General features: G+C 41.1%; 1 protein-coding gene across 1 annotated transcript; it reads right to left on the bottom strand.

Moving 5' to 3' along the window:
* Positions 1 to 838: 838 nt before the first annotated feature.
* On the bottom strand, positions 839 to 14,654 carry e2f1 (E2F transcription factor 1). The gene is made up of 7 exons (XM_034173302.1): positions 14,043 to 14,654; positions 11,780 to 11,879; positions 5,944 to 6,163; positions 5,521 to 5,673; positions 5,166 to 5,280; positions 3,693 to 3,972; positions 839 to 3,548 (listed from the first exon to the last, which is right to left on the bottom strand). Exons 1-7 carry the CDS (start codon positions 14,292 to 14,294, stop codon positions 3,316 to 3,318), a joined length of 1,353 nt encoding a protein of 450 aa, XP_034029193.1. The 5' UTR covers positions 14,295 to 14,654; the 3' UTR covers positions 839 to 3,315.

Here is a 14,654-nt window from a genome sequence, read left to right as displayed (position 1 = left end):
AAAAAAAAAAAAATGAAAATGTTGCATTAGTTCACCATGACAACAAAACATTCTAATTCAAATACCTCCAAAAGGCACAGCATTTGTCCTGCAAAAAAAATAAAATAAAAATAATAATAATCATGTAAATGGGCAAACAATGAGCATAATTAATTCAGTTACAGCTAGCAATCAAGCACAGAAACACTGTGACAAAGCATGTATCTGCATTGCAAAATTGATGAAAGTTAAAACTTTACTTGGTGGATTTTAAAACATTCATAATGACCAAAAAAAAAAACACACACACACACCAGCGCACACATGCAGCCTTACACAAGCCATGTTGCCTGCAACAATCTGCCCATCAAAAGCAAAGCAAACAAAAACACATCATGGTAAGAATTAAGCTTTGACATCATTAACTAATGCAAATGTTGCACACACACACACACACACACACACACACACACACACACACACACACACACACACACACACACACACACACACACACACACACACACAACAGATGAACAGGGAAAACATGGAACCTGGGGGGAAAACCCCCCCCCAAAAAAACACATTTACATGACTGTAAAATCTCCTCCTGCTGTCACGTGGATGGAAACTTTTATACATTTTCCCCCCAATTAAAACCCTTTTTAAATAAATAGGGATTTTTACAAAAACTAGTGTTTCTCACACACACTCACTCTCTCACACACACACACAAAATGCCAAATACTTCAGAAATGGGAAAACACTTTAGCTTACACATGAGGATAAAAGGTTTCCATGGCAACATTTCAAAGGACATGAGGCACACCAGCGACGGGAGATTTTTGGGGTTTTTTCCCCATCTCTGGGTTTCTTATTGCTGCTCATTTCAAACAAACATGCAGTCGCACGTGATATGAAGAGTAAACAACAAAACAGCAGAAAAGGCAAAAAAAAAAAACACAAAAAAACAACAAAAACAATCCTTCTGGGTTCTGATAAGACTCCCCTGGTAGAAATCATTGATTTAAGGCATGAACTTTAACAGTCCTAACTGACTCAATAACAAAATGTGTCCATCATTTCACTTTAACCCTTCGTACGGTCGTCTCTGATTAAATCAGTTAAAGCTGCGCTGTTTTTTTCTTTTTTAAATCACCAACCCCACCAAATGTTTTTTTTTTTATTTTTTTTTTTTTAGGAAAACAGGATCCAACACATGCACAGGTCAAAGCCCGGTATGTGTTGACAGGTTCCCCACGTGGACATTATTTCACCTTCTACAAATGTTTTCCAAACCTGTCAACACCTACTGCAGACCTACGACAGCTTTGAAAAGAACCTACAGCAATTACACTCAAACTTTTAAGACTCGGCTCCAAACGCCACAAGCTAGTCACATCACCGCAGCAGTCGCTTATCATGCGCTTTCCTTCAAACCATCATCATATGTTAGGATTCCCCCCCCAATGGCTGTTGAGCAACATTCAAAAAAAAAAAAGATTTGAACAACCTTTTTCCCTTAAAGCTACAGTGTGTAGGATTTAGTGGCATCTAGTGGTGAGGTTGCAGATTACCAGGCTGGTTTTCCTTCATGTTTTCACTTTTTTTGGTGAGGGAGACTCATGCTTCACCTTCTCTCTTGTGATAAATGCAATATATAATACTATATTTCACAAAAATGAAGATTCTCAAACTCGTTAGACTGCAATAGCAACCACTAGACAGTGTATAGGGGGTATAGATGTCCCTTTGGGCTACTGTATCCACATGGTGCCCTCCATGAGGGGGGCTGCACCCATGTAGATATGAAGGGCTCATTCTCAGCTAAGGAAAATACACTGATTCTTTGTTGTAGGTAATTACACATTAATAAATAGACTGTTAAGAATGTTAGACTCTACTTCTAATAAACACACCTAAATCCTACACACTGTACCTTTAAAAGAGACTCCAATCGAGCCCCAGCAGTCCTATTGATTTCCCTAATTTTAGTACTTTGGTCCAAGTTCTCAGAATCCTGGTGTGCATAACCTGGCAGCGCCCCCACCAACACTTTAACAGTTAATAAGATCAAAACCAATGAGACACAAGAGGAACATGCTCGACTTACATCCGCTCAAAAACCAATAACCAGTTTACCGACCCCACCACATCACCAGATTTCATTTAAGTGTTCTCCCACCCCCCATTTTCGGATTTCCTGCTTCAACAAATGACCTGAAAGCATCACCTCCTCCACAGAAATAAAACGAACGGCTCCCAAAAATCAACATTTATGACATTCAAAGAGGTGTGTTTCAGCTCGTCCAAAGCCTGTGAGGTCGCCTCATTTGAATGGTGACTTCACATTAACAGCAACATCCGTAACCCGCAGAGCATCAGCTTTACTTCTGCAGTGTTTTTTTTTTTTTTTAACTATTCAACAATATGGATTCATAAAGTGTGAAGCCTGTGAAGATCACAAAAAAAGTACATACACCTGATTTTTAATTTTGCAGCAGTTAAAATTAACCCTAAAATATTTAAGATAGTTTTACAAATGTAAACGGAATAAAACAAAGATATGGGATTAAAATGATGCATTATTCCTTACTTATCTGACAGAGTGCAACCACACAAAGAATCGTGTGTCAATCAAATTTGTTCCGAAAATGTCCTGGTCTTAAATTTGGAAATGGCCGTTCTACAGTTTATTCCAATAAAATTTTGATTCCTGGCGTGATTTGTGACTCTGGTACACAGTCATGTGTAAATGTTGTCTAAGTGCTTCGTATTCACAACTGCAACCAAGTAAGGTGCTAAAGGGGCGGAGCCTTTAAAGATTACAGTGTTACAAACTTGCAGCACCGAGACGCTTTTAGAAAGTTGAACTGTGAACAATCTGTACCTGCCTTCAGCTTATTGCTGTGGGGCTCCCAGTATTTTTCAGTTTTCTTTTTGTCCCCTCCCGCACAGAAACCAGCTGAGTTAACGCAAGCTCGCCAACATTAAGGAAGTTGGCGCGTGAGAAAAATACACACGCCTACAAAATACACTAACATAAACAAAATCCTCACATGGTACAAAACAATCAAATAACATTCATATAAATAATTTAAATAGCTATTCAAAAGCTAAAGGTTTTTTCCCTCTAAAATGGTTAAATGGCCAAAGAGAAGTGCCAGTAATTTTAAATTCTGAGACTGTAGGCTCAAACACACACACACAGCCCACAATTTTAAAATTACATATAGGTACATGACCAAAACCCATCCATAAAAATGTCCATTTCAGACTTTCCTGCAGACACAGAGGACAAAGAGGAAACTGCAGAGGAAATCCACCACACATCTTCTAACTGTCCCCCAAAACCTGCGAGAGGTCACCAAAGTCACAGTCAAACAGTTCGCTGATGCCCTCATGGTCCTCCAGCCCAAAGTGGTAATCGTGACCGTGAGGTGGGGACAGGTTAATGAAACTGTCCAACCTGAGGCCCTCTGCGTTCAGAAGATCCGAGGAAGCGAGGGGTGAGAGGTCAAAATCGGGCATATCTCCCAGGCAGAAGGGGTCGCCTCCCAGGAGGGACTCTGTCACAGAAACGAGAGGCGAAAACGCCGTGTGACCAAAAACAAAAACCAAAACCCTGACCGATGATTCTGAATATGCAAATATATCATTTTATAGGAATCCATTCAATCTAATTATCCTTACTGAAAACAGTGGATGCTCACCAGTTTCGCTGCCCATCACCAGGGACGACGGGTCATGCTGAGATACTGCCGTTACCGTGGACGACGTGGACCCCGGCGATAAGCACACATCCGATCTGCTTGTGGACACTGTGCTTTGTGATAGGTCAGTGGACTGTAACAAGGGCGGGGCCAGGGAGGGGTCAGTGCTGGTTTTTGCGGGACTGCCACCTGTAACGGGGCTGCAGACGCCGGAGCTGTCGTCTGGACAGAGGAAAACGTCGATGGGTCCACACGTGCTCTTCAGCGACACTTGGTAACCCTGAAACACGCAGAAACGAACACGACCTTTGCGTCAGCGCCATCGCAACTTTGTTGAAAAGGATTCCATGCTCCATGGTTGAGAAATGTTTTCCTGTCGGGCAAGATGGTTGTTTTCCAGACATTTCGTTAAGTGGATTACTGGACAAACTAAAGTGGATTTTTGACTTGTAATGAAAATAAATCAGGACTGTAACAGTCTCCTCTCACTTGAGGAGCTGCACAGCTCCTGTCGCCTCAAGAGTGCTGTGAGGATCATTCAGGACCCCTCACACCCCGGATATGGACTGTTCAAACGTCGGCCTCTAGGCAGATGCTTCAGATCCATAATGTCAAGGACAAACAGACAAAGAGATAGTTTCTAACCATCAGCCATTACATCACTAAATGTTACTAGATAATGTATCACATGCAATAAAACATCAGCATGTGCAACATTGTGCAAAGATGTGCAATATTTTCTGACAAATGTTCGATTGGATTTCACTTTATAACCCTATGATGATTTATTGGCAATCGTCTAAGTTTTCATTCCATGCAGGGGTGGTGGGCAAGTGGTTAGTGTGCTTGGTTTCAGTGCGGAAAGTTCCTGGTTCAAACTCCGCCCCTGCCACATTTCTCCATGAAATGTGGAGTTGCTTCAGGAACATGCAGACCCACTTTGAATCTGCTGTGGTGAAGACAAGAGAGCAGCCAAAGGAACTTGCTAGTCTACGTTTTCATTCCCTTTTTTAAGCATAGTGTATTTATATATTTTTCTATACTTGCACTGTAAAGATGGCATCCTAATTTTGTTGTACAATGTCACATTGTTACAATGACAATAAAGATTTTCTGATTTTGCCATCTTCTTTACACTGCTGTTTATCACTCCTAAAACCATTTTCTTCACATTTGGCACATTTCCCAACTTGTGTGCACGCCGAAGGACTCAAACGCGGCCGGGTAGAGTAGTTTGGGGAAAATCAGATGAGGTGCACAGAGTTATGACGGAATAGCAACTTTATATCCTTAAGTGCAACAAATAAAAAGGGTGCAAGTTCGTAAAAAAACTAAATAATTAGTCACAGTGAAAAAAAATCTGTAAAAGACAACAACCCAAAAACAGCTACGATTCCATGTTCCCTCTCTGTGAAAGTGAAATATTGTTTATCTTAAACCTGAACCTGGCACTCGGTGCAGAAAAGTCTTTACCTCGCTGGGTTCAGACACCTGCATCTGGGTTTCTGGCGGTGCTCTGATCACCATAACCAGCTGGTCTGGAGAATCAAATGACTTCTTCAAGTCCTGGCAGCGCACATACCCCAACGTGACTGAAACAACCATTAAGGAGCATAACCGCATTACAGGAAGCAGCAGATGACAATGACAATGCATCACTCACCTGCTGCAGTTTCAGCTGCACCACCGATGACAAAACGCTCACAGAGTAGTGCCTTAGTTATTTTCTAAATACACATATGTTGGTTTCATTTTGGACGATTAGATCTCACAAGGTAAAACTTCAGTCTGGTAGTGTCCGTCTGCAGCAGACAGGTCCAAAGGATATTTTGTGTTCTGTGGATCATCGGTGAGCAGTCGGAGCTGCAGGTTGCATTTGGCGATGAGCTCGTCCAGCTGCTCCTCGGCCTCCGTAAGGTCACACACCTCTTTCTGCAACTCCTTATGGCGGGCCACCAAAGTGCCGTCGACTCGATTGCCGCTGCAGTGGAGACAGGAGAGAAACTTCAGTTGTTCATGAGAACAAGCAGATCGCAGCAGTTCAAGGAGATATTTTGAGGCTACAAAGGATCCTGTTCCTGTTCCTCTGTCAGTACTTACTGTTTGTGTTTCACTTGTAGGACCTTCAGTAAGTAAAGCTATCAAACGTTCCACTGAATGTTTGTTGTACACACAGCTAACCTTTTCCTGCCTGGATTGATACACAACATAGACAAGCGTGCAGACAGTGCACATTTCTTCTTTGACTCACAGCCACTGGATGTTGTTCTTGGACTTTTTAGAGATGAGTTGGATTCCCTCCAGAACATTGGTAATGTCATAGATGCGTCTTTTCTGCACATCCAGGACCTGGGAGGCCCAGTTCAGGTCCACCACTCCATCAGAGGACTCAGAAAGAAGCTGCAGAAACCGCTTGGTGGTCAAGTTCAGAGAGGTGTCATAACGAGACTTCTCTGATGTGGGTCGGGGAACTGGAAGAAAATGGGCATGTGACCTCGGTGTGCACTGATAAATGAGGACGACACCAACAGCTTTAGTTTTGTTTCTTACATTAAAGCAATGTACTGAAAGGAGGTTTTGCAGATAATATCTACTGTAATGTCAGTTTAAATCATTGTGAAGCAAAATAATGAATGTTTTTAAATACATCTGTAAAGCTTTGTTTTATTTGTTTTAATTACCAGCAGCATTTTCTTCAACAACCAGTCAGAAAAAAGTTGGGTTGGGTTACATGGGAAAAAAACAAAAAACAAAACAAAAAACAGGCAGTGATATTTACATATAATTTGACTTCTATTCCATTACAGACTGTATGAACCCAAAATATTACATTTTTTTCTGGTCAACTTAATTTGCTTTGTTAATTTACAGTAAAACTCACATATGATGGATTCAGGTGGACCAGCAAATTTTGTCCGTTATAATCAAAATCCGTTATATGTATGTAACAGATTAGTTAGAGTCAGGAGGTGCTCAACAATCTACGGGGAATCCTGAATCGGGACCCGCCTCATTTAAAGACCGGGTCAAACTTCGTCTGAAAAAATAAAGGCCTGCCTTAAGTAAGCACTGGATATTATCAAATCAACTTTATTTATATAGCGCCAAATCACAACAAACAGCTGCCCCAAGGCGCTTTATATTGTAAGGCAAGGCCATACAATAATTACGGAAAAACCCCAACGGTCAAAACGACCCCCTGTGAGCAAGCACTTGGCGACAGTGGGAAGGAAAAACTCCCTTTTAACAGGAAGAAAACTCCAGAAGAACCAGGCTCTGTCTCCCTGATCTGAATTGGGAGCTGGTTCCACAGGAGAGGAGCCTGAAAGCTGAAGGCTCTGCCTTCCATTCTACTCTTACAAACCCTAGGAACTACAAGTAAGCCTGCAGTCTGAGAGCGAAGCGCTCTATTGGGGTGATATGGTACCATGAGGTCCCTAAGATAAGATGGGACCTGATTATTCAAAACCTTATAAGTAAGAAGAATAATTTTAAATTCTATTCTAGAATTAACAGGAAGCCAATGAAGAGAGGCCAATATGGGTGAGATATGCTCTCTCCTTCTAGTCCCTGTCAGTACTCTAGCTGCAGCATTTTGAATTAACTGAAGGCTTTTCTGGGAACTTTTAGTACAACCTGATAATAATGAATTACAATAGTCCAGCCTAGAGGAAATAAATGCATGAATTTGTTTTTCAGCATCACTCTGAGACAAGACCTTTCTAATTTTAGAGATATTGCGCAAATGCAAAAAAGCAGTCCATATTTGTTTAATATGCGCATTGAATGACATATCCTGATCAAAAATGACTCCAAGATTTCTCACAGTATTACTAGAGGTCAGGGTAATGCCATCCAGAGTAAGGATCTGGTTAGACACCATGTTTCTAAGATTTGTGGGGCCAAGTACAATAACTTCAGTTTTGTCTGAGTTTAAAAGCAGGAAATTAGAGGTCATCCATGTCTTTATGTCTGTAAGACAATCCTGCAGTTTAGCTAATTGGTGTGTGTCCTCTGGCTTCATGGATGGATAAAGCTGGGTATCATCTGTGTAACAATGAAAATTTAAGCAATGCTGTCTAATAATACTGCCTAAGGGAAACATGTATAAAGTGAATAAAATTGGTCCTAGCACAGAACCTTGTGGAACTCCATAATTAACCTTAGTCTGGGAAGAAGATTCCCCATTTACATGAACAAATTGTAATCTATTAGATAAATATGATTCAAACCACCACAGCTCAGTGCCTTTAATACCTATGGCATGCTCTAATCTCTGTAATAAAATTTTATGGTCAACAGTATCAAAAGCAGCACTGAGGTCTAACAGAACAAGCACAGAGATGAGTCCACTGTCTGAGGCCATAAGAAGATCATTTGTAACCTTCACTAATGCTGTTTCTGTACTATGATGGATTCTAAAACCTGACTGAAACTCTTCAAATAGACCATTCCTCTGCAGATGATCAGTTAGCTGTTTTACAACTACCCTTTCAAGAATTTTTGAGAGAAAAGGAAGGTTGGAGCTTGGCCTATAATTAGCTATGATAGCTGGGTCAAGTGATGGCTTTTTAAGTAATGGTTTAATTACTGCCACCTTAAAAGCCTGTGGTACATAGCCAACTAATAAAGATAGATTGATCATATTTAAGATCGAAGCATTAGTTAATGGTAGGGCTTCCTTGAGCAGCCTGGTAGGAATGGGGTCTAATAGACATGTTGATGGTTTGGAGGAAGTAACTAATGAAAATAACTCAGACAGAACAATCGGAGAGAAAGAGTCTAACCAAATACCGGCATCACTGAAAGCAGCCAAAGATAACGATATGTCTTTGGGATGGTTATGAGTAATTTTTTCTCTAATAGTTAGAATTTTATTAGCAAAGAAAGTCATGAAGTCATTACTAGTTAAAGTTAAAGGAATACTTGGCTCAATAGAGCTCTGACTCTGTCAGCCTGGCTACAGTGCTGAAAAGAAACCTGGGGTTGTTCTTATTTTCTTCAATTAGTGATGAGTAGTAAGATGTCCTAGCTTTACGGAGGGCTTTTTTATAGAGCAACAGACTCTTTTTCCAGGCTAAGTGAAGATCTTCTAAATTAGTGAGACGCCATTTCCTCTCCAACTTACGGGTTATCTGCTTTAAGCTGCGAGTTTGTGAGTTATACCATGGAGTCAGGCACTTCTGATTTAAGGCTCTCATGCAATCACGCCGACATGTGCGTTAATATTTTAAAGTTCTCCATCGTGTCTTTATGCAATTTTTCGCAGGAACAGTGGCATTCATTTGTCCCTCAACGAGCTTCTTTATACAATCATCAACCTCCAATCCAAAGGTAAGGTGTATAATTTCCTCCATGAATTGTGGGTCATTTGATTGTCTTTTTTCTGACTCCTTGTTGTAAAGTTGGCCATATTTGCAGACTTTTCTGCCAAATGGGATCCATGATCGAAATGAAATCAGCATGCGCACTGCAAAAACTTTTAAAATATGACAGTAGAGGAAAGAGTGAAACCAGAGAAGTGACAAGTCACAGCCTTTTGCGGTCTTTGATTTCGCAGGTGCGCTGGTTCGCACCCCCGCAAGAGGGGCTGTGATCTAAAGCGGTTTGGTTTGTCATGCCCAGGGACATGTGTGAAACTTAACACCATATTACACTGCAGGCAGCAAGCAGCATTTTGTTAATAATCACCAGCCTTGAATTATGCCCTGCCTCATTTAGGCGCCTGGTCTGAGCACGGTTTGAAAAAAATAAACGGCCGGTCTTTTAATCACTGAAATACGTTAGTGACTGTCCTCAAATTGGAGAGTGTCAGTGCTGAACTTCATTTCTTTCCTCTGTTACTGGGCACGTCCAGACTGCTCTGTCCGGTGTATGCGAGGGGTTTTTAATGAAAATGCATCGTGATTGGATAGGACGTTTTGTCCAATGTAAGCAAAAATCCATTTTACAAATTCTCTTATACACAGTGTTTATTACATGGAAAACTAGACAAAAGCACTGGAACTTTTGCTTCTGTCTGGTGAGTGCTAATATCCAGTTGACGGTGACGGTTTAGGCAAGTTTTACTGTGCATCCATTCCTGCATTTAAGGACTGCAACACATTCCAAAAAGGTTGGGACGCTGAAACATTTACCATTTTGTAATGTTGCAATTCCTTCTCACAACACTTAAAAGATCTTTTGCCAGATCTATTGATAACAAATGATGAAGCATTCAGGTAGAGAAGCTTGAATCTTCGACTGGACTGGGGTGCTTGACAGATCACAGACAAATCACAGACGCTTCCTCAGCTAAAATTCTTGCTCTGGTAGTCTGACTTCTGTCTGACCCTTGTCGAGAAGAACAAACAGAAGCCACAAAAGCTGGAGTTTTAAACCTAACCAGACGCCTCCTACCGAGAGGCAGACTGCTACTGGATAGTGACTAAACAATTACTTTAATTAGCACCTACTGTGCTCCAGTTAGCACCCCCCTAAGGACAGGGTAGCTGTCCCTCCTAACGATGGGACTGATGCCTCTCCTGATGACGTGAATGACTCATTACCATGAACAAAAGACTGAAACTCCTTTGACCTGAGTACTCCATTGTAAACAGGGGACAAAGCGTGTCTCAGACCCCCTGGGCTGGGTTTCAACTTTTTCACATAGAATGCCTCCTTCACCCCTCTCTCAAACCATTTCTTCTCTCTGGCTAAGATTTTAACTTCCTTGTCCTCAAACGTGTGGTTAGTGTCTTTAAGGTGGAGATGAACTGCAGACTGAGGTCCACCGGCGCCATCTCTGCGGTGCTGGTAAAGCCTTTTGTGTAACGGTTGCTTAGTCTCACCTATGTAGTGTTCGTTACAGTTTTCCTGACATCTGATAGAATACACTACATTGCTCTGTTTGTAACTAGGGATGCTGTCCTTAGGGTGAACTAATTTCTGTCTCAAGGTGTTAACCGGTTTAAAGTAAACTGCGATTTTGTGCTGTCTGAAGATCCTCTGTAGTTTTTCCCCTACTCCTGCTAAATAAGGGAGAGACACTCCTCTTCTTCTTGTCTCCGTCTCCTGTCTGTCTGGTCTTTTTGTTCTCTGGGACTTCTGCACTTTATCCAGGGACCATCGTGGGTACCCACATACTGTGAGGGCTTTCCGGACAAGTTGTTGTTCTTTAGCCCTTCCCTCTGTGGCTAAAGAACACAAACATAACTGTTACATAAATGTTACTGTCCTCCATCAGATCTGTGTCATTGCGAGTATCACTGTTTGTGAGCAGTAAGCGTGAAAGTGTATCAGCGGTGGTGAGACTTTTGCCAGGGATGTGCTTTATAGTGTACAAGTATAGCAGAGAAGCTTAAATCTTCGACTGGACTGGGTTGCTTAACAGAGCCAAGAGAGATATGGCCTTGCTAATTAAAGCAATTGTTTAGTCACTAGCCAATAGCAGTCTGCCTCTCGGTAAGAGGCGTCTGGTTAAGTTTAAAACTCCAGCTTTTGTGGCTTCTGTTTGTTCTTCTCGACAAGGGTCAGACTACCAGAGCAAGAATTTTAGCTGAGGAAGCTTCTGTGATTTGAAGCGAAACGTCCTCACGTCAAGCAACCCAGTCCAGTCAAAGATTCAAGCTTCTCTACTATGGAAACCACCTGGACAACTGAGAGCCTACACAGAAATATTCAGGTGTTATTTTGTCCCATTCTTCCTGCAAACACGTCTTAAGATGCAACAGTACGGAGTTGTCATTTTTACATTCGCTTCACTTTATGAAAGCATTTTGTTTTGTTCTTGTTCCCAAATAGCTTTGGACATTTTTTAGAATATTTTGATTAAACAAAATTGCTTTGTTTACATTAATTTCTGACCATATATTAAAATGTGTACAACAATTTTGTCCACGTTTTATTTGCTCACATCCCAACTTTTTTGGACTGTGCTGCAGGCCTGAAATGTAGGAATGGATGTATATATACAAACATATGAAGAGAAATACTGGGATCATACTGTCTGCAATGAAATAGAAGACAAAGTAAATACAAGAATCACTGCTGCTGCTACCCCCCCCCCAAAAAAACATTTCCTGATTTTGGGTTGTATTTTTCTATACCTCTGGGAGGGGCAGGTGTAGAGGGCGGTGCTTGGCTGATGGAAGGTCGCGTTGTGCTGACATACTGATGGTCGCTATCGAGGTCCAGCTTCCTCTTTACCTACACAATTACAAAATAATTAGTTTAATCACTTAATCGGCCAACAAAAAATATGAATAACTACTTTGGTTCTCGATTCTCAGATGTACGGACTTGCAGCATTGTTTACTGCATCATAAACAGAATATTTTTGGGTTTTGTGTTGTTTTACCAAAACAAGACATCCGTAAACATTACACAAGCTCTGGTAAAACTACAATGGACATATTCACTGTTTTAAAACATTTTCTAGATAAAATGGTTCATCAAAAAAATTGCAGTGATAACAGAAAGTCCTTTGCACACCTAAATAAAGTATTATTAATAAAGATACAGGTTTTAAAAAATCCAATATGCCTCTGCAAACTGACAGAGGGATGAAGGTTATGTAAAGAAAAATTGACTGATTGATTTCTATTTAGCCCCTTAACTCCTATTGTCGCATATATGCTACAATATTTGACTCAAATATGCAACATACCAAATTGACCAGTATGCCTGTTGTCACAAATTTGCAACATACGTACTATTATTATTATAAAATTATAACATAAATTACCAAAATTACTATTTATTTTTTGTGCAAAAGTGTAATTAATAATCTCAACATTATTTACCATCTACTTAAAGGCAAAAACACACACAAACCTTTTTTATATATACAGCTATATAAATTCAGGCGTTAAGGGGTTAATACTGTAAATGTGGATATAACTAACCATTCTTTACCGTTTCTGTACTCTGGCAAAATAATTTCCTTTGGGCTAAAGTTGATCTTTATCTTTAATCAAGCCTGCTGACAAACTTTCAGCCAGCTCAAAACCACCAGGTGACGGCTCCATCTGGATGCAGCAATGTACAAATGTGCAACTGGAAGCACGCAAGTCTGAACATGACACCACTGTCAAGTTCCGACCACATTTATTGGAAAAGAAAGAAAAAAAATCCTTTACAATTATTGTTCGAGCAGAGACACGCACCTCATGAGGGTCCTTTTGGGACTCTGATCTACTGTTTGTTGTATTCATTCATATTTCTGTTCCATTTCATGGAATGAATTAGGTTTGGTTGTTTCACCTTGCAACCAGTATATTGTTGGGCATGTCTTCTGCACTGTGTGAGCAGTAAACAATCCCATATATCACCCCCAATGTTATAATTTTCTCAGTGACAAAGGGGTTAGGGTAACAATTACGATGAATGGAACTGAAATGGGGTAATGCACATGTGGCCTGCTCAGCTGGATCTGACCAAATACCGCCTTCCACCTCCTGTTACTCCACACACAGCACAGCAGATGGCACACAACAATCTATGTGATTCAAGGTTGATTTGTTCATTTTTTTGTTGTTGTTGTTCTGTCTTGACAGAATGCTCAAACTGATGGCCACCCTACTGAGGCAGGTTTGTTCAAAGTTCCTTCCTATGAAGACGTTTGCATTGTCACCACTGTGTTTGATCAAGGGGTGGATAAAGTCTGGACCTCCCTTTGTCTGCACTGACTCTGAGATGATGTCTGCTGTGATCTGGCACCAGTTAAACAAACTGAATTTTAGTTACACTACAGAATTAGAGATCTGTCAGCAAACTGACAAAATGATACCTGCCACTTTGGCAAATTACCGTATTGTCCTAAGTATAAGTTGCACCAGATTATAAGTCACACGACCTCTCAAAAAAACAAAAAACAAAAACTGTGACTCATACTCCGGAAAATACAGTACTCGTTTGCATGTATCACATCCTGCAGTACTCAATCTCTTCTAATGACCAACTGGTCAACCTGTGTACCGGAAAGTCCAACAGGTCTATTAACACATGTAATTCACACATAATCATAAGTCCAATTATCTCCAATAGAAGACATTAAACCAGATGTTTATTCCTTCATGCACATGTTCATATAGTGTGCCACCACTGCATGAACTGTAACTGAAATCCATAAACCAGTTTAGGAGTTGTATTTAAAAGTCTCATGGACACACCTACAGAAGAACGGTTAGGGTGATTTCTATACACCGCCCGGGTTATAATAACTATGTGCAAGAAGAAGGAAGCCATTTACGGTGTAAACAGCGAGGTCAAATGTACGGTAGGTGATGAGGCTCATGTCAACATAACCGCTTCCCTAATCACTTCATTCTCACCCCCAACCACACACCCTGATCCATCCCTTGTCCTCACCGGAGGTCTTCCCAGAACTGGCCGCCTCTTCTCCTGGATTCCCACATCAGCAGGCCCCTGGGGCGTCGCAAACAGCAGGATCTCCCCTGTGCTGGACGGGGCAGCGGCCGGGTGCAGTCCCTCATTGGTGGGGCTGGTGATGATCACAATCTGGTGATCTTCACTCAGGTTGATACTTCCAGAGTTTAGCAGGGTCTCAAAATCTGCCAGCAGATCCTCGGATGTGTGCCCTGTGATCAGAGCCTCTGACATGGCAGTGTGTCACTTGACAAACTAAACGCACTGATGATCAATACCTACTTTCATATATGTCCAACCTGAAGGTGTGCTTGCTGCTGTTCAGCATGTCTAAAAACATGAATAAATTAATCCTGCGACTCTACAGAGCGAGAACTTTTATAGCAAGCATATTACACCTTTAACACGTGTAATAACCTATTACAAAAAGCTAACCTCTCCAGACTGCGGGAGGAAATCTGTCCGATAAAATAAGATAAATGCATAGGAGTGCAGCGACCTGGTGTGCTATTAAAGAAAGGGTTTGCTGGTGTGATTATTAGCGTAAACTCACAGATGAGCTGGTTTATCGTTAGTTTTGATCTGAGGCCTGGC

Source organism: Thalassophryne amazonica, chromosome 6 (assembly GCF_902500255.1).
Source record: "Thalassophryne amazonica chromosome 6, fThaAma1.1, whole genome shotgun sequence".
Classification (NCBI taxonomy): domain Eukaryota; kingdom Metazoa; phylum Chordata; class Actinopteri; order Batrachoidiformes; family Batrachoididae; genus Thalassophryne; species Thalassophryne amazonica.
The sequence above is the reverse complement of the archived record's forward strand: the minus strand, read 5'-3'. Positions and strand labels throughout refer to the sequence as shown.

Excerpts from the sequence above, each read along its gene's own strand:
- e2f1 (XM_034173302.1), bottom strand. The coding sequence starts at position 14,294 with ATGTCAGAGGCTCTGATCACAGGGCACACATCCGAGGATCTGCTGGCA. Across the intron at positions 11,880-14,042 it reads CAGTTCTGGGAAGACCTCCG|GTAAAGAGGAAGCTGGACCT; the intron begins GTGAGGACAAGG and ends GTAATTGTGTAG. Across the intron at positions 3,549-3,692 it reads GGTGATGGGCAGCGAAACTG|AGTCCCTCCTGGGAGGCGAC; the intron begins GTGAGCATCCAC and ends TTTCTGTGACAG.